The following is a 21813-nucleotide window of genomic DNA, read 5'->3' as shown; positions in this document are numbered from 1 at the left end:
ACTATGCGGCCACCAACCACTCAAAACGATCGTCAAGGCCTCTCGAACGATATCCGCTTGGCATGGGTCGCCGGCATTGAAATTTTCACGCTGGCCTGCACCTGAGTCGGTCTGTCATAGTCTCGTTCCTGCGCTGCCGATAGCGCGCGATCCACACGCGCTGCGCCCCTTAAAGGTACACATACACATCGACACAGCGTCAGGCATGAATGCTTAGTCATCGATCAACACCTTCGTTTGGCACTTGGACGCAACCGGCGACTCTGAATCCCACCACTCCTTCCTGTCGAGGCTCCAAAAATTGGTCTTCGCCGATTCCATGTGTTAAGGGATTTGCCTGCGCGGGTAGTTTTCTTGCTTCGTGCTCAGCTTGTGCTACCCCCATTTTTCTTTTTCTTTTTCTTTTTCTTTTTCTTCTTCTTCTTCTTCTTCTTCTTCTTCTTCTTCTTCTTCTTCTGCTTCTGCCGGTTTGTGCGATGGGTGCGGCCTGATATGTACCTCTCCGACACCGTCCACATCGTCTGCGAGGTCGACAGTGAGATGAGTGTACCCTACCAAGCGACGATAGGATGGGAACTTGGTGCGAGCTGTACAGCAAGCCAACTTGTACTATTCGGCCGATGACTTTCCCGTAAGGATATCGAGAACAATCCCTTTTCATTGATCCCATCCTCTATCAATACCTCCATGCGAGTCGTTTGCCGAGCCACAATGCCCAGCTTTGTCGAGGTACAATGTCCATTAAGTCTTCGACCATTATGTCCTGGGAGGCCTGGACTTCGCTTTGACAGAGGGAATGGCCGTCGAAGTATATAGGTTGCTCTCTATCTCTCCCTCTCCAGGTCCAGGTTCTCTGCATATCCCACACGCAAACCACAGAGAGTTCTCCGCCAAGTTCAGAAACAAGCAAGATATCTTGATCCCGTTTTTTCGAAACACGTCTGATTCTCTGAACCAGCTAAACCGGACTCACTTGGTCACCCTTTCCCTTTTTCCGTCACAAAAGCAAAGCAAAGCAAAGCAAACCCGCAAGAAAAACAAAAGGATGTCTCAGGCTCAGGCTCAGGACCTTGGCTTGGAGGAGGAGGCCCCTTACTACGCACCTCCGGCCGATTTGCCTGCGCCCCTCCCGACGACAGACGAGATCAAAAACGCCACCGACATCATTGCCGACGACAATGGGCATCCAAAAGTGGTCTGCGTCGGGCCTTATGTCATCAAGTACGGCCGCGGCGTGGACCTCTACGAAGGCAAGAACATGATGTTCGTCGAACAGGCTACTACCACCGGCGCGGTACGACTACCCCGAGTGTATGCTTTCTTCGAGGACGCCGCCGACGAGTGCACCTACATCATCATGGAGAAGATCCAAGGACAAACCCTGAAAGCCCTCTGGCCGAGTCTGGACGATGCGCGCAAGGATCGAATCTGCCGACAGATCAAGGCGTCCGTCACCGAGCTGCGCGCCATGCCGTCCCCCACCGGTGGTTACTGCGCCCCGGGTAACCGACCTCTCCGCGTCGGCTTGTATCCCGACGTGGGCCCAGTGGACACTGAAGCAGAATTCAACGATGCCCTGCTTGAGCACTTCTTGCGCACAAAGGGTGGGTACAAAGCGCTAGACCCCTCCGATCCCATGTTCGCCATGCTCGCGAGACACCTTCCCACTCTTGACGAAAGCTTGAAGAAACACTCGTGGGCCGCGAATTGGTTCCGTCGACAATTCTCTGCTGTCTTTCGAGATCATCCGCCTACATTCGCCCACGGAGATTTGAAGCCCGAGAACATCATGGTTGATCCGCAAAACAATGACATGGTGACTCTCATTGATTGGCGGAAGGCTGGGTGGTACCCCTCCTACTGGGAGTATTTCCCGGCTGTCATGGGGTGCACCAACTTCTACAACACCGACTGGGATGAATGGCTGGACCGCGTTCTTGTACCTTACCCAAACGAGTATGTCTGGCAGATGTTTCTCTGGTGCAACATGTACAATTGAGTACCTAGGTGCATCTTTTCGAGCATCATGGTAGGTCTATTCCCCTGGCACATTCCCTCTCGATGATCAACCATTTTCGGTTCATTGCTGATGCCGACCCCTTTTCATTCCTGAGTATGCCCAACCCCAGCCCAAACCACTATCAATCCCAATCCCATGCCCATGCCCCAGCACCTATCACTCCTTCCAACTCCAATGCTGGACTTGATCAACCCTGCGCCTGCATACCTGGTACAGAGTTGGGGTCCGCACTCTGTCTTTCGTTAGCTTTACTCCTCATAGATCAATGGATGACAAGTTTTCTTTCCTACCTCTGAATGCCATGACATGTCGCTTGAGGAGTCGTTGCTGTTCCTAGATGATTTGTTGGGCACGAAGTTCGTCGACCACCTCATTGACCCACACTCTCACAGTCCTCAGTGGTGTGTCGGGGCTGATCCTCTTATACTGTTTGAACTGGATCTCGGGCGGGGGAATACGGACGCAGACCTCCTCGAGTCGAGGGTAGTCGGCCTGCGTCACTGTTCCGACGTATATTTTTCTGGCAAAACTTGGATCGTCTTCGGGCACGTAACCACCAATTGGCTGGCAAGTCAGACCCTGGGCAAGGTTGCCTTCGACTTTACACACATGGCCAAATTCGCCAGGGAACACGTCGACAAAGAGTTCTGCATAGTTCGGGTCGCCCCTGTTGAACTCCAAGATGTAGACCTGATACTGCTTCATCCTGACGTGGAGAATTGATCGCGATCCGGACAAGGAAGTAAGTGGCAGGTAGGTGGGTAGGTAGCAGATTGGCAAATCCAAGGAGCTCTCCTTCGAACTCTTGTTGATGATATTGGGGGGTAATAATGCCACATACCTTGCGAGGCATCTTGAGATGATCCTGTTTGTTGAATGAACTGCGTGGGGAGTTTGCTTGTGACTAGAAGAAAAAGAAAACCATCATTGATGGAATGAGAGATGTATGTATGTATGTAGCAATCAATGCCGCGCTTTCTGTCTTGGCCGTTCAGCATTCTACTCAAAAAAGGGTAGGATACATACCATGATGTGGTTCCCCACTGAGTCACCAGTGGGAGTACAAAGGCATTTGCTAGCAACCGCCTCTCATTGTGTCAAACGATGAAAGAAAAATGTTTTGCCTTTTGTGGTATGGATGGCGGTGCTTCGGAACCCTCCCAGAAGAAATCATGGGGAATTGAATGGTGTGTCCCAAACGATGCAAAACAATGGTTTGTGTCCCGACTCTTTGCTTTGTTTTTATTGCGGCCCATCGTTCCATTGCTTCCGTCGAACAAAGCAGCATAGGGGCAAACCATGCAAAGATGATGCTAGGAGTTTGACCAGAGCGCTGAACGAGACAAAGGCGGTAACTTCGTTCAGGTCTTTCCGCGTGAGATACCAGCCTGCGGAAAAAAGCGCTCCTCTTGCCGTTGCCGTACGGAGTGTGTCGTCCTCAGAGCCGTCGTCGTTGGATGAAACAATTGCCCTGATCGGGGCGCGTAGAACATGGGTCTGGATCGCGAGTAGTACTAGTAAGAGTAAGTGTCTTGTTGCTTTTGTGAAGGCGCTTGCTTTCGATTCTGAAGATTTGCCCATGGCACCTCAGGTTGCGTCGACTCGTAGAAACTTGGCTCCGTCCGTTCAGTCCTGCAGCACAAGACAACGAGGTACACGCCACGCCCCAGCCAGATCCAGATCGTGCTCCTTCATCTCATCCACCCAGAAGTCTAACACGCCACGACCGCCCAACTTCGCTATTGCGAATCCGTTAGCTGTTGAGATCTGGAGTCGTTCCTGTTGTGCTCGTGTCATTGGTCGCTTGGTTGCCCGGATCGGACTAGTGTTCACCCCATTCGCCTCGTTGTGTTTGAATTCCCGCAAATCTTTCCTCCCTGCTGGCTACAATGGCACACATGACATGATAGGGTGCAGGAGGAGATTGACGATCTCAAGAACAAGATAGAAAGACGGAGAGGCGGGTGGATCTCCAGCTTTGAACCTTTGGACATGACCCAGTTCTTGTAATCGTCCAGCGGCTACTCATTCCGCCTTGACCTTTGGTACGAACTTCTTGTCCAACACAGGCTGGATCATCGTTGCGATCCACTCGTACGAGGTGAACAAGATACCACCTGCCAACACGGTCCGGCCGAGCCTCATGGTACTTCCCCTCCACAGACCTCGGACGCCATAGTCGTCGACGATGCTCTTGAAGGCCTCGGCGACGCCGGCACCTTTCACGCTCTGGGCACGCGTTTTGAGCGTGTCAAAGGGCTGCGTGACGAAGACGACGACGGTGCCTGCGACGGCGCCATTCGCAAACGTCGTCGCCGTCGTCTGCTCGATGTTACGCAGCCGCTCAAAGTCTTTGAGGATGTTGTACGTGCCCAGCCTCACGGCCGTGGTGCTCGCCTGCTTCAGCGTCGTCGTGACGTAGCCCCGGTACAGCGCATTCCGGACGCCGTGCTCGGCGATGAGAGTGCGGGTGGCGTGCAGCGGGGACGTGAACCGCCTGTCGTGTCTCGCGTCGTCGATGAGCGCCGTCTTGATGCGCTCCGTCGGCGTTACGGCAAACGTGCTGGCCACAACGCCTGCAGAGATGCCCGCCATGAGGTTGCGGAGCGGCGATAGCGTGCCGGTCTCCGGGTCCTTGAAGGCGTTCTTGATGCTGTCGAACGAGATGAACCGGATCGCGTCCTTCAACACCGTCCCCATCACGAGCGTCTCGCATCCCTTGTACAGAGATCGCGGCCCTTCCTTTTCGATGACTGCTTTGATCACCCGGAAAGGGTTGCGCGTCGGACTGTCTTCGTGTAATTGGACTCTTGTTTTGGCGAATTCGAATGCTGTACGAGAAAAATGTTAGTTTCCACAAACGCGGGTGTCGATGCGGACTGAGGCCGGAGCTTGAGACACGGTTGAGGTAGAACGTGTAGTAACAGATTCACAATAGTCTCTAGTCCCTCGTTCCGAGTCCTTGGTCTCAAGTCTCTATTCCCACTGCCTCGGATATCCAAGATCAGGCCGTGATTTGACTTACGATATGTGATTGTCGCCTCGACACCACCAGCCGCTCCTCCAGCTATCAGAGAGACGAGCGGTGTCTTTTCAGAGCCCTGCAGAACGTGAGATGTTAGCCAAAAGCCCTCGAAGGCGAGGTCATCCATAGAATATTGGTATGGAGCAGAAGGACACGGAAGAAAAGACAGAAAGCCGGGAGATGTCCCGTGAAGTGCAAAATACATACATCACTGGAGACCATGATGTTGGACGCCGGCCCAACTCCAGCGCTGTTTCCGACTGGCACGGGCTAGATAATGAACGAGTGTCGCCGCGAGGGCAAAGAAATCACTCTGGGAAACAAAGTAGGGACCTCGAGGTCTAGTCTATCTTGTATGGAGTGGGAGATTCGGGGTAACAAAAAGACGTCGAATTTTGATCAAAACAAATCAACCATAACCCAGGGAAGGGACCTGAGGTACGTCAAAGGAAGCCACGATGGGCGGATATAATATTATTATTCGGCCATGCGGAGCCCCCGATGTCGCTTGGTGGGAATTCCGGACGAGGCGTCAAGCAACCGACTGTGTTGTACGAATGTCACGGCGATTTACCTCGGATACTTCTCGGCTCAAGGCCATGAAAAGACCACTTACTCCTCGTAGGGTGCTTCGCTGACAGCCTCGAAGACATGACAAAGGGAGGAATCTGACCAAAGGACGTCGAGCCCCCGATGTCTCGCCCTAAGAGTCCCCGATCGGAGCTAAGGACCGATCGATCTCCATATAACTCATCAGCATTGAACGGATTCGAACAAGCATGGCTTCTGAGAGGGCATATGAAGTTGCGCTCGTATAAGACGTCTTCACACCTTCTCTGTATTTTCAGCCGAGTACTACCTTCGCCGTACGTCTTGAAAGACAGAAAAGATGGTCAAAGAATATCTAGGTACCTCCTACCCTTGTTTGACAGGTACAAACAAAAGAGAATGGAAACGACACGATCCATCCATGGCGTCCTGCGTTGCTTTCCCGAAAATCCGAATACGTTACATACACAAAGACACACAGAGCACGGGCGCGACTTAGCCCATGTCGTTCAATTCCTTTCTTTCTTTTGTGCAGACGTACACCATATCCATTTTTCCACACCTCAAAAGAGAATAAAAAAGATCAACGCCAATCCACGGTATCACTAGGCGTAGAGTACATAACCCGACGGTCAGACCTTCAGCAACAGCTCTTCAAAAGACTGCCAGGTTTCACTAGACCTCAATAGTCCTCTTCTCCTCGGTTCCTTTGCTCATCAGTGGTGGTTGACCTCCACTACCCTCGTCTGTTCCGTCCTGGAATCCGAATCGCTGGTTTGCATTGCTGTTGACTGCATCCCGCATCATCCTCATGCCCTCCTCGGGATTCTTCAGGCTCGCTTGTCGGAAGGCATTCTCCATGTCAACCACCCTCTTCTTGAACGCGAGCCGATCCAAGAACAGTTGTTGTCGGCTCTTTTCCACATCTTTGCGCTCCGTCTGCACAGTTTCCTCCATCTCCGAAAACTGCGACAACTTCATCTCGAGTTTCTGTAAGGTGAGGTTGACGCCTGCACCGATCATGCGCGTCAGTTCGCGCTCCTCGTAAGACGCGAGTCCGCTAGATCGTGCCGCCGCAGTGGCCGTTCCTACAGTAGCAACGTCAGTCACGACCGCTGCAGCCGCATCAGCACCGTCCGCGTCAGCATCGGTCTTTGTTTCCGCAGCCGACTCGTCAACCTCCATTGTATCCTCAGCCTTGACCTTCTCTTTGCCCTTGGTTGAGTCTGCCTCGCCTCCACCCATTCCCTTCTCAAGTTGTGCTCGTATCTCTTTCTGCATCACCTCAATAGATCGACCGGCAGCCGCAGCAACAACCTTTGGGTCGGCCATTTGAGTGAGGAAAGCCATGACCGACATGACCGGATTGTCCGACTGGTTGAACGGACTTCTTCCAGATAGCGCCTTCATAATGCCGTTACCTTTGAGAGGACCGTCCTCGAGATATGGGTCTTGGATGTCTAGCTGCAAGAATTTGAGCACGCACTCTTCTCTCGTCCTCGTTCCCACGTGTTTGGAGATTGCCTCCCAGTTGTCGTCGAACGTTTCCATTGCCTCCAGCAGCAACAACGTTTCTGAATCTGTCCAAGGTGCATTCTTGTCTGGAATATGCGAGTATGCGGGCTCGTCCATCTTCACAAAATCCGATGATCGGTGGTTGCTGGGCATTCTGGATTGGAGATAGCAGTTGGGACACAGGTCGTACTTGTTGTCTCCAGTAGCATTCGACACCGTGTCTGACTTGGCATAATGAAACCGAGAGCGAGTGCAATCGACGCCACAAGCATAGCAATTGAACGTTTTGATGGGTGCTTTTGCAGCCGAAACCATTGCTTTGGTTTCGCCATTTGCCGACGGTCCATCTCCGTTTTCCTGCTTTCCCGGCTCCTCACTTGCCTTGACCTCTTTGCCCTTGTCATCGTAGACGTTCCTCCGAACCTCGAGGTTCAGATCCGCCTTGGACGCGGGTGTGGCAGATTTAGCGCGGTCGGTTGAAGGATGTGGCTTCCCAGGGGTGGTTATCGTCTTCTGGGCAGGCTGGAATGGTTGGAGTCCGCGAGGAGTGTCTGCCGTGATTTTGAAGTGCCCAGTAAAAGGAGGACCGATATGGGCGGGCCGGGTTTGGGGATCGACCTGTTTATGTAAGTAACCCGCAGATGCGAAATCCTGGACTCCATACCTGGTAATTGATGAGGCCCCATTGTTCCAAAAAGGCATGCACACGCATAATCGCGCACACATCGCCAGCCAAATTCCTCCGACACGCGGTCACAGTCAGGTATTCGATGGGGTTCAATCTGTACGAATTGATCATGAAATCGCGGTAGTCCTTGTAGACGGCAGGTGTTTTACTGCGATTCCTGCTATTGAAAAACTCTGGCAGGGATTTCTTCTCGAGCGGATGTATCGTTGTCATGTCGAACCATGTGCTGTAGCTTGGGAGGATGATTTGATGTGTCTGCGCAACCAAGTGAGAGCTAGCTGCGGCTTCGAGTGCAGATTTCGTCTGTTCAGATTGTCCATCTACAGCCTCATTAGCAAGTCCTTCTTGACCATCATTCCCTGTCTCCAAGACCGCGTCTTTACCTTTGGCTTCGTCTTCTACACCCCCCATTTCAGCATCTTCGACTTCTCCAGTCGCCTCGTCTGCAGCGGCCGATGGCTTGGACGCATCGGCGGGGTTACCGTCTGTGGCGCTGCCGGTTTCCGCCGGAGTGCTCGTCCCTGCTCGTGGATTGTGTTAGTATTGATGGTTTTGAGCGACAAGGGCGCCGCCGCCAAATTTGCTGCATTTCGACGCGTGCATACCTTGCGTGGCAGCCTCCGCCTCTTGAGGTGCAGTCGCCTCTTCTGTCGCCATAGCAGGATCTTCCGAAGCCTCGTGCTTCAGAGCGGCGGGAGATTGTTCAGAGTTGGGCATTGTTGCGAAAGACGTTGATTGATCGCAACCCACCCACGTTGGCTCGACTCTGTGGGTGTCTCAAGAAAGTCCAGATTTCCCACGCGCCAGAATTGTAGCTTTGTCAAAGCCCCAAATCCCGAAACCCCAGAAGAGATTGTAAAAGACTGGATTCGAATAACGATGGCTGAGCGTGTTGTCGCGGAAATGTCAAACACCCTGTCGCGAAACTGCGCGGCGCCTTCGAGTGCTTCGATTGTCAATTGACCGCTAGTCCTAAAATAGTTAGGTTACTCTCGTGCCTCGAGGTCACGTGAATCATGTTTACATAAGGAAGGATCCTTCACATGCCATCTGTAGCCGAGGCTGCGCTGCGGTCCCGTTCCGAATCCCTCGTCAACACTCTCTACGAGTAAAGGACTCTTGTCTGTCTGTCGGTGCGAGTACTCGGACTCGGTCCTATTTGCCTACCTGCCTACCTAGATCCTTACTATATGTTGATGTTTGCAGTTCCAAAGATCAGGACATACCCAGACTCAGACCTCTCCTTGCTGTTCTGACGGGTACCTCTGATGTTGATGACAACAATCATTTAACTTGTTTTCCTCGACACGGCACTGGCAGTCTCAAGAACATGACCGAGAAGTCCTCGGGGTAGTGAAATGTTGATGTTGTTGAATGTTGCTGTCGATATCTAGAACCACCTAATTCATTCTCCTCCCGCTCCTGTCGAACCGTCATCCTACCTCCCTTTGGTTTCTGCCACGCGACACAACATGGCGGTGCAATCCAAGTTGCTCCCTCCAGGGCGCACTGTCAAACAACTAATCTCGAACCTGACGTCTTTGTACCTCAAAAACAGAACCAAAGTCTCGCGAACCGTCTATATCACGCTAGTAGTGGCTCTCATACATCGAATACACAATGCCATTTCGGAGCAAAAGGCCGCCGCGGCCAGAAGACAGGACGACTTACGGGTGGCACGTACGCGGCAGAGCGACGAAGCAGCCCAGGAGTCGGAACCTGAAAAGAACAAAAAAACAAAGAGGGTAGAAATCAACAGAGAGTTTCTGCGCAATCTGTTCAGGCTTCTCAAGATTGTCATCCCGGGCTGGCGGAGCAAAGAGTTGCGCCTGATTGTCAGTCACAGCGTGTTCCTGGTTCTGCGCACTCTGCTCTCGGTCTACGTGGCAGAATTGGACGGCAAGGTTGTGTCGGCGTTGGTCAAAGGCCGCGGACGAGACTTTATCTTGGGGCTGGTATGGTGGATGCTGGTGGCGATTCCGGCGACCTTCACGAACTCGATGCTGCAGTACCACCAGACGCGACTGGCGCTGACGTACCGGACACGCCTCGTGAACCACGTGCATGAAAAGTACCTCGACAACGAAAACATGACCTTCTATGCCCTGTCAGCGCTGGACGACCGGATCAAGAACGCCGACCAACTCGTGACCGTCGACATTGCCCGCTTCAGCAACTCGCTGGCAGAGCTGTACTCGAATCTTGCCAAGCCGATCCTAGACATGGTCATCTACAACTATTCTCTCTCCAAGTCTGTTGGCGGCGAGGGCTTGTTTGCCATGGCGTTACTGGTGCAGCTGTCGGCCAATGTGATGCGGGCCCTGACGCCGCCGTTTGGACGATATGTCGCGGACGAGGCGCGGCTGGAGGGAGAGTTTCGTTTTCAGCATACGCGCCTCATCGATTACAGCGAAGAAATCGCCCTGTACGCGGGGCACGAGGCGGAAAAGGACGCACTGGATAAAGGGTACTTCACGCTGATCAAGCACGTCAACCGCATCTTGCGGAGACGCTTCTACCATGGCTTCATGGAGGACTTTGTCATCAAGTACTTCTGGGGAGCGCTTGGGTTGATTCTGTGTTCGCTGCCCGTCTTCTTCAAGATCCCCGGTCAGACGCTCCAGGCCGCGGGTGATCACACAGAGAGCTTTGTCAAAAATCGAAGGATGCTACTGAGTAGCTCGGACGCGTTCGGGCGGATCATGTTTTCGTACAAGGAGATCACCGAGTTGGCGGGGTATACGTCTCGCGTCGCCGGGTTGCTGGAGGTCATGGACGAGGTGCGCGCGGGCAGGTTCGAGAAGAACTTGGTCAGCTCGGCGAGCATCGAGGAGAATGCGGCGGTGCTACAGGGCAGAGGAAGCATCGAGGAAAGCACAAACATCGAGTTCAAGGACGTCCCCATTGTCAGTCCCAACGGTGACGTCCTGGTGAAGAAGTTGACATTTGCCATCAAGCCCGGAGACCACTTGCTCATCGTCGGGCCCAACGGCTGTGGCAAGTCCAGCCTGTTCAGAATCCTCGGTGGTCTCTGGCCCGTGTACGGTGGGAGTGTGAAGAAGCCCAGCTTCGAGGATATCTTCTACATCCCCCAGCGGCCGTACCTGAGCCGGGGCACGCTGCGGGACCAGATCATCTATCCGGACACATTGTACGAGTTCCGTGCGAAGAACGGGTCCGAGGATGCCCTGAGGGAGATTCTCGTCGTTCTAGAAATTGAGTCGATCCTCAACCGGCCCAATGGCTGGGACGCGGTGGAGGAATGGCGAGACGTGTTTTCTGGTGGCCTTCAGCAGCGCATCGCTATGGCCAGGCTCTTTTACCACAAGCCCAAATACGCCATCTTGGACGAATGCACCAGCTCGGTGACTCTGGAGATGGAGAGGAAAATGTACGAGACTGCAAAGGGGCTCGGAACGACGCTCATGACGGTGAGCCATCGACGCAGTTTATGGAAGTATCATAGCGTGATTCTCCAGTTTGATGGACAGGGAGGATACGTCTTTAGCAAGCTCGATGCCGAGAGGAGGATCAAATTGGAAGATGAGAAGGAGGAGTTAGATGCTCTTCTTCGCGGTGTCGAAGGCTGGAAAGCAAGGTTGGCTGAGTTGGAGGGATGAGGATGAGAACGATGATTTCCTTCAGTCGAGGACTTGCGGGTCATTATCACACCATCTACTCACCTACCTATGAGGTATGCCTCCTTCGATGTACAAGGTACCTCACCTACCTGGACTTTGGTTTTGCAATAGAATGCAGTGGCTATACTGCGCGCCGAGAATGAAAGCCGGAGCACAAGCCTAGGAAGCGCTCTTCTGACCTGTGCTTTTTGACCGTTAAGGCCAAAATACTCTGTTTACTGAAAAACCAATCTTGAGTTCGTAGACATTGGAAGAGCAGCGGAGTATGTGGATGACTCAGCAAAGAACACGCTAAAAACCAATTTACGCGTGGACGCGTCGAACGTGTCCGACGATATTGTATGGGTACTCCGTATCTGCGCCCCCTGATCCCGCACAGAAAACGCTTTCCTTGTGACCTCAGTCCACGCCTCACCAGAACATCTTGACCATGGCGCTCGATACATTTCAGTTGCGCGATAAGGCGGTTCAGGACAGAATTCGCAATGCGACAGAATTCCTCGACCCCACCGACGAGGAAGCGCGATCCTACAGAGGAGACATCGTGCTGATGCTCAACCGCGGTCTGCGAAGACTGGTGGTCAGCATCGACGATATCAGGGCACACTCGCGAGAACTCGCCGATGGCATCCTCTACAAACCCTTCGACTATTCCCTCGCCTTCGATGCCGCTCTCAAAAAGGTCATTGGCACGATCCCCAACCGACCGCCCTTCGAGCAAGATGAAGATCGTTTATACTATGTGGCATTCTCCGGATCATTTGGAGAAAACACCTGCAACCCAAGGACCCTGGGAAGCTCATTGCTCAACCGGATGGTCTGTCTAGAAGGCATCGTCACGAAGTGCAGCCTGGTGCGGCCAAAAGTGGTCAAGAGTGTTCATTGGAACGAAAAGAAACAGACCTTCCACTTCAGAGAGTACAGAGATCAAACAATGAGTGCAAATGCGCCCGCAAGTCTGAGCGTCTATCCTCAAGAAGACGGCGACGGGAATCCAGTGAGTAAAAAGACGCGGTTTTCTTCGGCCTCAGGCACTAATGAAGCCGTAGCTTGTCACTGAATACGGCTACTGCACGTACCGAGACCACCAGACAATCAGCATACAAGAGATGCCAGAACGAGCACCTGCTGGTCAACTCCCTCGAGGTGTCGACGTCATCATGGACGACGATATGGTCGACCGCGTTAAACCTGGAGATCGCATTCAGCTGGTCGGCATCTTTCGATCTCTGGGCAACAGAAATGCTGGGTCGGGCTCCTCTATCTTCAGGACTCTTATCCTCGCAAACAACGTGGTGCTGCTATCATCTAAGTCGGGTGGTGGGATTGCAGAAGCGCAATATACCGACCAGGACGTCCGAAACATCAATAAATTTGCCAAAAAGCATAACACGTTCGAACTGCTGTCACAATCACTGGCTCCCAGTATCTATGGACACGACTATATCAAGAAATCAATCCTCCTCATGTTGCTCGGAGGTATGGAAAAGAACTTGCCTAACGGTACCCACTTGAGAGGAGACATCAACATATTAATGGTTGGTGATCCTTCGACCGCAAAGTCTCAATTGCTGAGATTCGTACTAAATACTGCTCCTTTGGCCATCGCCACCACTGGCCGCGGTTCCTCTGGAGTTGGTTTAACCGCCGCCGTCACATCAGACAAAGAGACGGGTGAGAGGAGGCTCGAAGCCGGTGCTATGGTCCTGGGAGATCGTGGCGTGGTCTGCATTGATGAATTCGACAAAATGAGCGACATAGACCGTGTTGCCATCCACGAAGTCATGGAACAGCAGACAGTAACGATCGCGAAAGCGGGCATTCATACATCACTCAACGCACGATGCAGTGTCATTGCTGCCGCCAATCCGATCTTCGGTCAGTACGACAGCAACAAGGATCCGCACAAGAATATTGCCTTGCCTGATTCTTTACTGTCGCGTTTCGACTTGCTCTTTATCGTCACTGATGACATCGACGACAAGCGAGATCGCTTGATATCAGAACACGTCCTAAGAATGCATCAGTACCGGTCTCCCGGCACAGAGGAAGGCGCTCCCATTCGCGAACAGGCTCATCAGATTTTGGGAATCGGTGTTCAAGAAGAGCACAATGCGAAACAGACATCTGAAGTGTACGAGAAGTACAATGCTGTCTTGCACTCTGGATTCACCATTGCAGGCTCTAGCAGGCGCCGGAACGCACAGTCTCAAGCGCATCCTGTCAGCATGCCTTTCTTGAAGAAGTACATCCAATACGCTAAAAGTCGATGCAAACCCAACTTGACGAAAGAAGCCAGCGATTACATTGTCAATGCCTATGCGGATTTGAGAAACGACCAGATGAAGGCGAACCAGCGTCGGACCAGCCCGATGACTGCCAGAACACTGGAAACACTCATTCGTCTATCGACTGCTCATGCAAAGGTCAGGTTGTCCAGCCGTGTTGAGAAAGCAGATGCTATGGTAGCAGAGGAGCTCTTGAAGTTTGCCCTCTTCCGTGAAATTCCTGAGAAGGAAGACAGGAGAAAGAGACGCAAGACTCGCGATGCAGGTGCAGACAGTTCCGAAGAGACCAATGACTCTTCCAGCGACGATGATAACGACAGTGGTGGTGATGATGATACCCCATATCGCGGCACAAGACCCAGTGGCAGCGGCCGCGGTTCGAAGCCCCTGACTCGCAGTCAACGATCGGCACGGACCAATGGCGGCGCAACGCAAGGCAGCGCTTCTGGTCGCGGCAATGGGCTTACCGACGCTGGAGCGGATGATGACCACGAAGAGTATGATGAGCAGCCCACCAGCTCGCGACGCTCGAGACAGACAGGAGCAGAGTCACAGATGTCCCGAATGAGCATCGGTAGCTCGTTGCCCAGCTCTCAACTTCCCTCCACACCGGCCGACACACAATCACAGAGCGAAACTCAACGGCCACCAGCCGCCATCTCGTCAGCGCGGCTTGACATGTTCCGTCGTGCCCTTGGCCCACTGATGGTTACTTCGCTATTCCAGAATGATATGGCCACCGTTTCGGACGTAACTGCTGCCGTCAACCATGGTATGCAGGAGAAGAACCAAGAAGAATTTTCCGACGTCGAGATCGTCGCAGCCCTGAAGGAGATGGGAGATCAGAACCTTATCATGTTCCTGGAGGAAAGTGGTGAGGTTTACAAGCTGTAGACAAACAATGAACGCTGTGCTCTGGTCTTTCACGGTTATTGTTGTTGTTACTGTTTCTTGAAGGAATGGCATATATGTGGGCGCTCTACTTGCGGGGATTGAATGGGCCTCTCCATGGGTTACTTGCTGTACTGTATGGGTTTAGACGAGTGACGAATCAATTACTGCCATAAGTGTACATTCTGTTTCTTGCGCACCCTGAGGTCCCCCGTGCTCCGACGATCCTGGAAGACGCCACCCTCCTCCTAGTAGACATGCAGTTCCCAATAGACTCGCCTTGAACCTGGGCCTCGCACATCGTCCGATCAGGAGCATAACTGAGAGAAAAGTACGATTTCTCTTGGAAAGGAACTATTCGTCGGTGCCGTAGGATTGTGATCTGAGACTGCCCCGACCACTGTCTAGTATGGTGAACATTGTACATGATTTCCGTACGCGATCTGTGTTGTCTGTCGCTCGATGATAGGTGTTCCTGTTGCGATCTGAGTCGAAGTACACCTCCCGAGCTATTCTCTACCTTCATAAAAGATACGACGTCCTCCGTCGGCGAGCGAGACCACTGAAAAGACGATGGTTCTGAGACTGAGATGAACTATTGTGTGTTGAGTAGTACCTGTACATTGGCTGATAGCTGCCAAAAGCGCCTGTAGTACAACGGAGATATGCATGGTAAGACAAATACAACAGCCAGGGACTTGAGGAGATTAAAGACAGCTCGCTGGCGCCGAACAACATCGTCATCTCATTCGTTTCAACTGCTGAATAGTACCTGCCTGCTTCGGGAGATGCGCAGTTGCCCTGGGTTGGTACAAGTTCCTCGAAACGTTTGCTCTTGGTCAGGATCATTCACTTTGTCTTTCCATCAGCAACCAACAAACCCTCCCTCGCTCCCTGCTACTTGGCCAAACTCACCCTCATTCAACTCGCTTCGCTTACGGCCACAATCAGACTCACAATCTTCACAAGGCTCTCGCCTGCTTTCTTTCTTGACCAGCCCTTCCTCACTGACTACCCTTTCATCATGACGAACCGACTCCTCCTGCTTGTGATCGTCGCATGCGTTGTCAACCTTTCGGCTGTCACTTTCATCATTCTTGTCGTCTCTCGCTTGAGGAAGTTCGCTTGAACAACACTTCACTGCTCCGCTTTTCCAGAGACGCAGCAACGACCTTTGCGGGCCTCATAGACCCGCGTCTCCTGCTCCTATTTGACAGTGATTGTCTCGGCCAGCACAAAGGTAGGCTCCGCCATCTCCGCTCCATCTCCGCTGTGTCTCCTGACTCCACTGTCCCTGTCTCCACATTGTCTGATATTTGCTGATGATTGACTTGCAAGGGTCCTGAAGCGAATTCCGGTCATAATCTGACATCACTTTCACAAGGGGTTCAACTGAACAATTTGAAATTATGTCGAAATGGGCTTGAATGAGGCTCCGCGCAGCTCCACGCTGAACTTACTCGGAACAAACATGTGAAACAACGAGAAGCTATGAGAAAGAGATAGGCCACCGCAACCTATAGAGTATTCTGCAGGAACTGAGATGGGAGGAGCAGCATTGTACGGCTATCACGAATAATCACAAACAAACACATACAAACAATCATGGGCAAGAGAGTTGGTGAACTATCAAGACATGCCACATCACAATCAACAGCTCAGTGTCAGAAACTGATATCACCCATGTCATTCAGAAAGGAGTGGTTTTTGCAAGCATGGAAACAACCAACCTCATTCTTGTCGGTCCGTAGCATCCAAAGATTCAAGAACGCTGAGGCTGCCTTCGATCTCGTGGGTGTTTGGTGCATATGCCTTGGCCTGTTCAGACGGTTACCGAGAGGCCCTGCCAGCTGAGAGATCAATCCTATCGTACACCCTAGCAACGAAACGTGGCAATTCTGCTCGTGTGGTTTGTGCTTTGCCCGGGTCCGTGTGTCGAGAGTGAAACGCAGAAGAAAGGGGCGGACGGTGGTAGCCTACTGTTGGAGCTGGCATCAAAAGAAGACGGGAAAGCGAAAAGGGGGGCCAGACAACCATACCAGTCCTCGTATGGTACGGCGAATCGTAGGACGTCGATGGCCGAGCTATTAGAAAAACAGTCTGGATCGAGCGGCCTGTGCGGGTTGAGGAAGTTGCCGTGGCCCGAAGTTGACAGGTACAGTACGATACAGGATTCAAAGTTCAGTCAAACGATGCTGCTGCTGGTGAGAAAGGAGAAGTGATCCTTTGAAGTTTGCCCTTGTCCTCGTGATGAGCGACGTGATGGTAGTTCACAAGTAGCCCTATGCTGTCCTGTCCCATACCGAGCACGGCTTCAGAAAAGGTTGGAGCTGCAGAAGAAGCTTTGCAAATCGAATGCAATGCGCGCGGGAAGTGAGGCAGCCAATGATAACTCGCGCTGGTCGAAAGCATGGAGACGTCAAAGCACGACACCATCAATGCATATCTGAGGGTGATCACTTTATTAGCGTGTCCTGAGACGTACCGTGGGTGTGGTTTTCACTTTCTCAGTTTCTAGAACGTCATGAACACGAGAACCGGCATACCCAGTGCGCGTGTCAGATGTCAAGACGTCAATTGCGTGTCAGGATATTTGTGGTTTCGTCGAGATGCCGGCGAGGAACACGATGCATCCGTGCGTCATCTTGGTGTGCATGAGCCAGATATGGTGTCTTGGAGGAGACGCGGGAAGACTTTGCGATTTACCGGCGATGTATCGCGGCCTGTGCATGTTGAGATATTATCCGAATACCCTGTACAAGGGCATGGCATCAGTCCCGACCTAGTTGGGATCTTGGCAGACTTCCGACTGATGGGTTGGTTGGTTGCTTGCTTGGAGGAGTCAGAGAAAGCCTGAGACCCTTGATTTCAAAGCTTGTCTTTTCGACACGTCCCATTTAGCTGACGGCCGGATGGTGACGAGTGTTTTCTTGATTGCTCCTTTGTTGAGATGATAGACAGATGTCAATCCGATGCCGCTACGGTAACGAGGATCATTGGGCGCAGAGCAAAACGGCAGAACTCTGTGGCGGTTGCGCCCATTCGGGCCCATTCGGGGAAGAGTGAGAAAGTATCTTCGGTGGCTTCATGAGTATGTTACACAACTGCATGAGGAGTGCAATTGTTTCCGTTTTTTCCCTTCGTCCTAAAAATCAAGGAAAAATGTGAAGCCGCTAGAAACCTGAATTCGAGATTCCGTTGGGGGAAGCTGTGTGCAGTTGAGTGGTAACTTGCAAGGGGGGCGGCATGGACAATAAAAACTGGTTCGGTTGCATTTTGTGGTTTACGGAAGTACTCTGTTGACTATTCCAAGAACCTTCGTATCTAAACCGACAAAAACCTGGAAAGGACCATACTTACTGGCCGTCATGAGCATCGGTGGGCACAGTCGACAGAGTCTCTGGTGCTCGAGCCCATTCCAGCAGGTGGTACTCGTACTCAGTAAGGCCACGAGAGAACTGCCACCAGGGAGAGATCTGTATATTTCATTCGGTACTCGTGCCCCGTGCGCGATCCCGTCAAAGCTGTCAGCGCACCACAAATAACAATGAAGCGGGTTCCAGGGAGTCATTGAAACTGGTCATGGGTCGTGGGACCAGATCTCTGGGATCTGTAACTTCCCTCGAAGTTACAGCACGCAAGGATGGCTCTCTTCTGCTGCAGGCTGTTGACAAAGTCTTGTTGTTGTTATCGTTATTATTGGTGTTGTTGTTGTTCGGGGGATCCCTGCAAGGTTTTCTGTGTCCAAAAGTAAAAAGCTGCAAAGGGGAGAAGTAATTTGACACCTTCGGTCTGGCCTGAAGACAAGAAAAATTCTGGGCTCGCTAGACTTCGCTTCGCAAACAGATAGCGTGCGGGTTATCCAGGCTGGTGGCTTGCTCGGTCAGCCACAATGGCACCCATTGTGCGGCCTGCCCGTAGAGTCTGTCGCTGTTGATACGTATCGAGGCCATCCAGAGACCTGTTCGATTTCTTTGTTATCCGCGTGCAATGGAAATTAATTCCATTGCACGCTGGTTCCGGAAATGGAGCCGTACAGGGATCCAGCCATTATACAAATCCTCCTCCGTCTCTTACTGTACAGTATTGCATCACTGCTTGGGCTAATGTGAAATCGAACGAAACGCACTTTCGGCAGCAGTAACAACAACAACGCAACGCCCGTGAAATCGGGTCCGCATCCCGCCGTGTCAACAGTTGCTTTCGTCGCCGCGACTGGAATCCAGTCTTGAAAGCTGACTCTGTGAGTGGGTTGGACCACACGAGTAGATCACGATCGCACCAGACCCAGAATCTCAGGTCTCAGCTGCAGCCTACAATGGGATATGGAGCCCATTTCGGCAGACCTTTACTAGTGCCGGTACCGTTTGTCCATCAGGAGCCTTTCTTGTAACTATCTACACCATAGCGGGGGACTAACTAGGGACTACTCCCTTAAAAGTCAGGCACAAGATCCGTACTTGGATAGCTTTTGTCCAGGCACCGCTGGGAACTGGAGAACTCGCATGGATCGAATCCAGTGTCGACATGCTCCCGGGCCTTCCACACAGCTGAGCAGTTCCTCCGGCCGCGTTAACTCGCCACTGCCATGCTAGGCTACTACGAGTACACATGGGACATGTTGTCATTGAATTCAGCCGTCAAGGATGTTGAACCGGGCAGATCGGCGTGCATCCCTGGAAAGTCATTCGACCACCAAGGCCTGCTCCATGTTCGCTTTGATTAGACTCTACCAAAAGCGACAGGCGCGCGCCCGGAACGTAGTCCCTTGCTTCGACGATGCACCTTTCCGGAACACAGCACAACACGCACACAAGTTGTAGTGTCAGTGTCAATTATGCCGCACGCTAGATTGACTTTGGCGATGAGAACTACCAGGGGCTGGCAAGACGGGAAACGGCGATGTCGGTCGAAGTCTCGCCTAGACACTGTCGCTAGGTACGTTTGAACACTGTATCCGTACCGTAAAGCCATTTTTTGACTCTGTACAGTACGTCAGTCTTGAGTTCTCGCCCCGAGAAAGCCCGGACCAACAAGTGCTGAGGGTGTGGTTGCACTGGACCCTGGGTTGCTGCGAAGCCACCAACAGGCTGACTACTCTTTTGTCTCGTCTTTGGCCTAGTCGCCCATCGCAACCGGATATCTGACTCTTCAGCATGCAAGGCACCAGATGGGGTTCCTGACTAGCCTAGTCCAAGTCAAACCCGTTGTAGAAAGTACATTCTTCAGCTCAGCAGCAGTTCGTCGGGGCGTTACCTTTGTGCTTTCTTGGGTCCAGACACCCTTGCAAAGCTGCGTGGCTGATTCGAGCCCATCACTAAGCCATTCTCTGATCGCCGCATCCAAATGAGTACCACCTGGTCTGACACGATGACATGACATGGCGCTCACTAGTGCCTACTGTCTTGACAGTTTTGGGAGGGGGCTTTCTCAAAGCCCATTATTACCCCAGGCACACCAATTGGACACACTTTTGCCCAGCTGTCGTCGCCTTGACCGTGATGTAGCTCGTACCCACGCCCCATCGCAGAAATGATATGACAGGCGACCCATGGATATGTTCGAGACCTGACACCGAAGACAAGGTTCAGTTGTGGACGAGTGCTTCTTTCTGCACCGGGTTCAAAATATCGATATAAATATGGGTGAGGGCTCCCCGAGCCTGGTGAGGCTCACTTCACTACCCTCATGCAGGAGAGGGCACTCGCAACAAATGGTATTGTTCGTCGAGTTGCATCGCTGACCCTTGACCACGACTCGCTCACTCTTAGTCTTTTCGATTCCCTGGCCGCAAACCACCTACCTTGCTCTCGTCCTCTCTCCTCGAACTCGCTCTATACTGCATTGAACTTGTACCATACTCCATATACGCCCCGTCACACAATAGGCGCCCAGCTAGCAATAAGCGAGGCACTTCCCCTCCCAGCAAACATGGCCTCTCTCAAGGGCCAGAGGACAAAGTCTCCAACCTATTCGCACTTGCTCTATCTCTCCGAGACCGACCGACAAATCTTTACAACCCCGTCCTCATCCTCACTCAGGTCATCGCGCTCAGTGCACTCATATCAGACCGACACAACCGCGGCCTCGGCATCAACCCGGGCCACGTCGAGAATGAGTATTCAAGCACCCCGCTTTGCCGATGACCATTACCCCCTCATCACCACCATCTACCCGGAAACGGTGCCAGAGTCTGTGCCAAAGGATCACGCAGCGCTGTGGTGCGCGCGACAAATGGCCCAGATCCACAACACAATGATCCGAGCCTTGAACTCGGCCTGGAATCATGCCGTTACGATCCAACCTTCCACACAAGAGGCCGAGGACTTTCTTTTCTTCAACCAACAGATCTGTTCCACATTGGAGCACCATCACAGAGCCGAGGACGAGCACTTCTTCCCCACGCTGGAAGCCATGCTTGGGAGGCCCGGTGGCGTTGAGAAAATCGCAAAGGCCCACGAGTCCTTCGCCGAGGGCCTGGCCATCTACCAGAAGTATGTCTTCCTCACCAAGGCGTCCGAGTACAATGGCGTCACCCTCAGGCACATCATCGAAGCCTTCGCTCCAGACTTGATCCAGCACCTGCATGATGAGATCTCGATGCTCGTGGCCTTGCACGTGCTGGACTCCAAGTCTGTCATGAAGGTGTGGAAGAGTTCCGAGCAACTCCCCGCCACGAAGTACTCGGACATCTGTGTTCTTGGCCCATGGATACTGGGCTGCCAGGACAAGTCTTTCACCATCGACGGACACAAGGCGGACTTCCCGGAGATGCCTTGGATCGTGGAGCTCGTGGCAAAGGGTTGGTTCGGCAGGCGCCATGCAGGTGCTTGGAAGTTTTGTCCGAGTGATCTGAATGGCCGGAGGAGGCAGCTCTATGTCTGAGTCGGCGCAACGGGGACTGGGATTTTCATCCAATGACTTTACGACCTATTGTCTCCTTGATTTCTGTATTTTATAGTCTCCTTGGTTGAAGCGTTCAAGCAGGTATTGTTAAGTCAATCAGGCCGGCCTACGTCCATTTCGTGTGTTGTGCAAACGTTAACAAAAGATCATTGGTCGAGCAGAGGATTGGGATGGAAAACTGGGATTGTACTATATTATCATCTTCTGGCCCACCGGCATCGCCTGTACCTGTACCTTTAGCGGTCTCTCTCTCTCTCTCTCTCTCTGAGTGTGAAGAGTCTTTGCCGTAA

The 21813-nt window shown here is 52.5% G+C and overlaps 7 protein-coding genes across 7 annotated transcripts; 4 read left to right on the top strand and 3 right to left on the bottom strand.

The window, feature by feature from the left end:
* Positions 1–1045: 1045 nt before the first annotated feature.
* On the top strand, positions 1046–1999 carry PV08_06977 (uncharacterized protein; the record flags this gene model as incomplete). The annotated part of the gene is made up of 1 exon (XM_016381310.1): positions 1046–1999. The coding sequence occupies one exon, from the start codon at positions 1046–1048 to the stop codon at positions 1997–1999; it is 954 nt and encodes a 317-aa protein (XP_016234412.1).
* Positions 2000–2353: 354 nt separating this feature from the next.
* Positions 2354–2725, bottom strand: PV08_06976 (uncharacterized protein; the record flags this gene model as incomplete). Its single annotated transcript, XM_016381309.1, has 1 exon — positions 2354–2725. One exon carries the CDS (start codon positions 2723–2725, stop codon positions 2354–2356), a length of 372 nt encoding a protein of 123 aa, XP_016234411.1.
* A 1320-nt stretch (positions 2726–4045) lies between these two features.
* Positions 4046–5267, bottom strand: PV08_06975 (uncharacterized protein; the record flags this gene model as incomplete). The annotated part of the gene is made up of 3 exons (XM_016381308.1): positions 4046–4851; positions 5046–5121; positions 5253–5267. The coding sequence occupies 3 exons, from the start codon at positions 5265–5267 to the stop codon at positions 4046–4048; spliced, it is 897 nt and encodes a 298-aa protein (XP_016234410.1).
* A 1002-nt stretch (positions 5268–6269) lies between these two features.
* On the bottom strand, positions 6270–8514 carry PV08_06974 (uncharacterized protein; the record flags this gene model as incomplete). The annotated part of the gene is made up of 3 exons (XM_016381307.1): positions 6270–7727; positions 7774–8318; positions 8403–8514. 3 exons carry the CDS (start codon positions 8512–8514, stop codon positions 6270–6272), a joined length of 2115 nt encoding a protein of 704 aa, XP_016234409.1.
* A 755-nt stretch (positions 8515–9269) lies between these two features.
* On the top strand, positions 9270–11417 carry PV08_06973 (uncharacterized protein; the record flags this gene model as incomplete). The annotated part of the gene is made up of 1 exon (XM_016381306.1): positions 9270–11417. One exon carries the CDS (start codon positions 9270–9272, stop codon positions 11415–11417), a length of 2148 nt encoding a protein of 715 aa, XP_016234408.1.
* A 451-nt stretch (positions 11418–11868) lies between these two features.
* On the top strand, positions 11869–14620 carry PV08_06972 (uncharacterized protein; the record flags this gene model as incomplete). The annotated part of the gene is made up of 2 exons (XM_016381305.1): positions 11869–12435; positions 12488–14620. The coding sequence occupies 2 exons, from the start codon at positions 11869–11871 to the stop codon at positions 14618–14620; spliced, it is 2700 nt and encodes an 899-aa protein (XP_016234407.1).
* A 5928-nt stretch (positions 14621–20548) lies between these two features.
* PV08_06971 (uncharacterized protein) lies at positions 20549–21502 on the top strand (the record flags this gene model as incomplete). The annotated part of the gene is made up of 1 exon (XM_016381304.1): positions 20549–21502. The coding sequence occupies one exon, from the start codon at positions 20549–20551 to the stop codon at positions 21500–21502; it is 954 nt and encodes a 317-aa protein (XP_016234406.1).
* Between the last annotated feature and the right edge of the window lie 311 nt (positions 21503–21813).

The sequence above is a fragment of the Exophiala spinifera genome, assembly GCF_000836115.1.
Source record: "Exophiala spinifera strain CBS 89968 unplaced genomic scaffold supercont1.5, whole genome shotgun sequence".
In the NCBI taxonomy this organism is placed as follows: domain Eukaryota; kingdom Fungi; phylum Ascomycota; class Eurotiomycetes; order Chaetothyriales; family Herpotrichiellaceae; genus Exophiala; species Exophiala spinifera.
The sequence above is the reverse complement of the archived record's forward strand: the minus strand, read 5'-3'. Positions and strand labels throughout refer to the sequence as shown.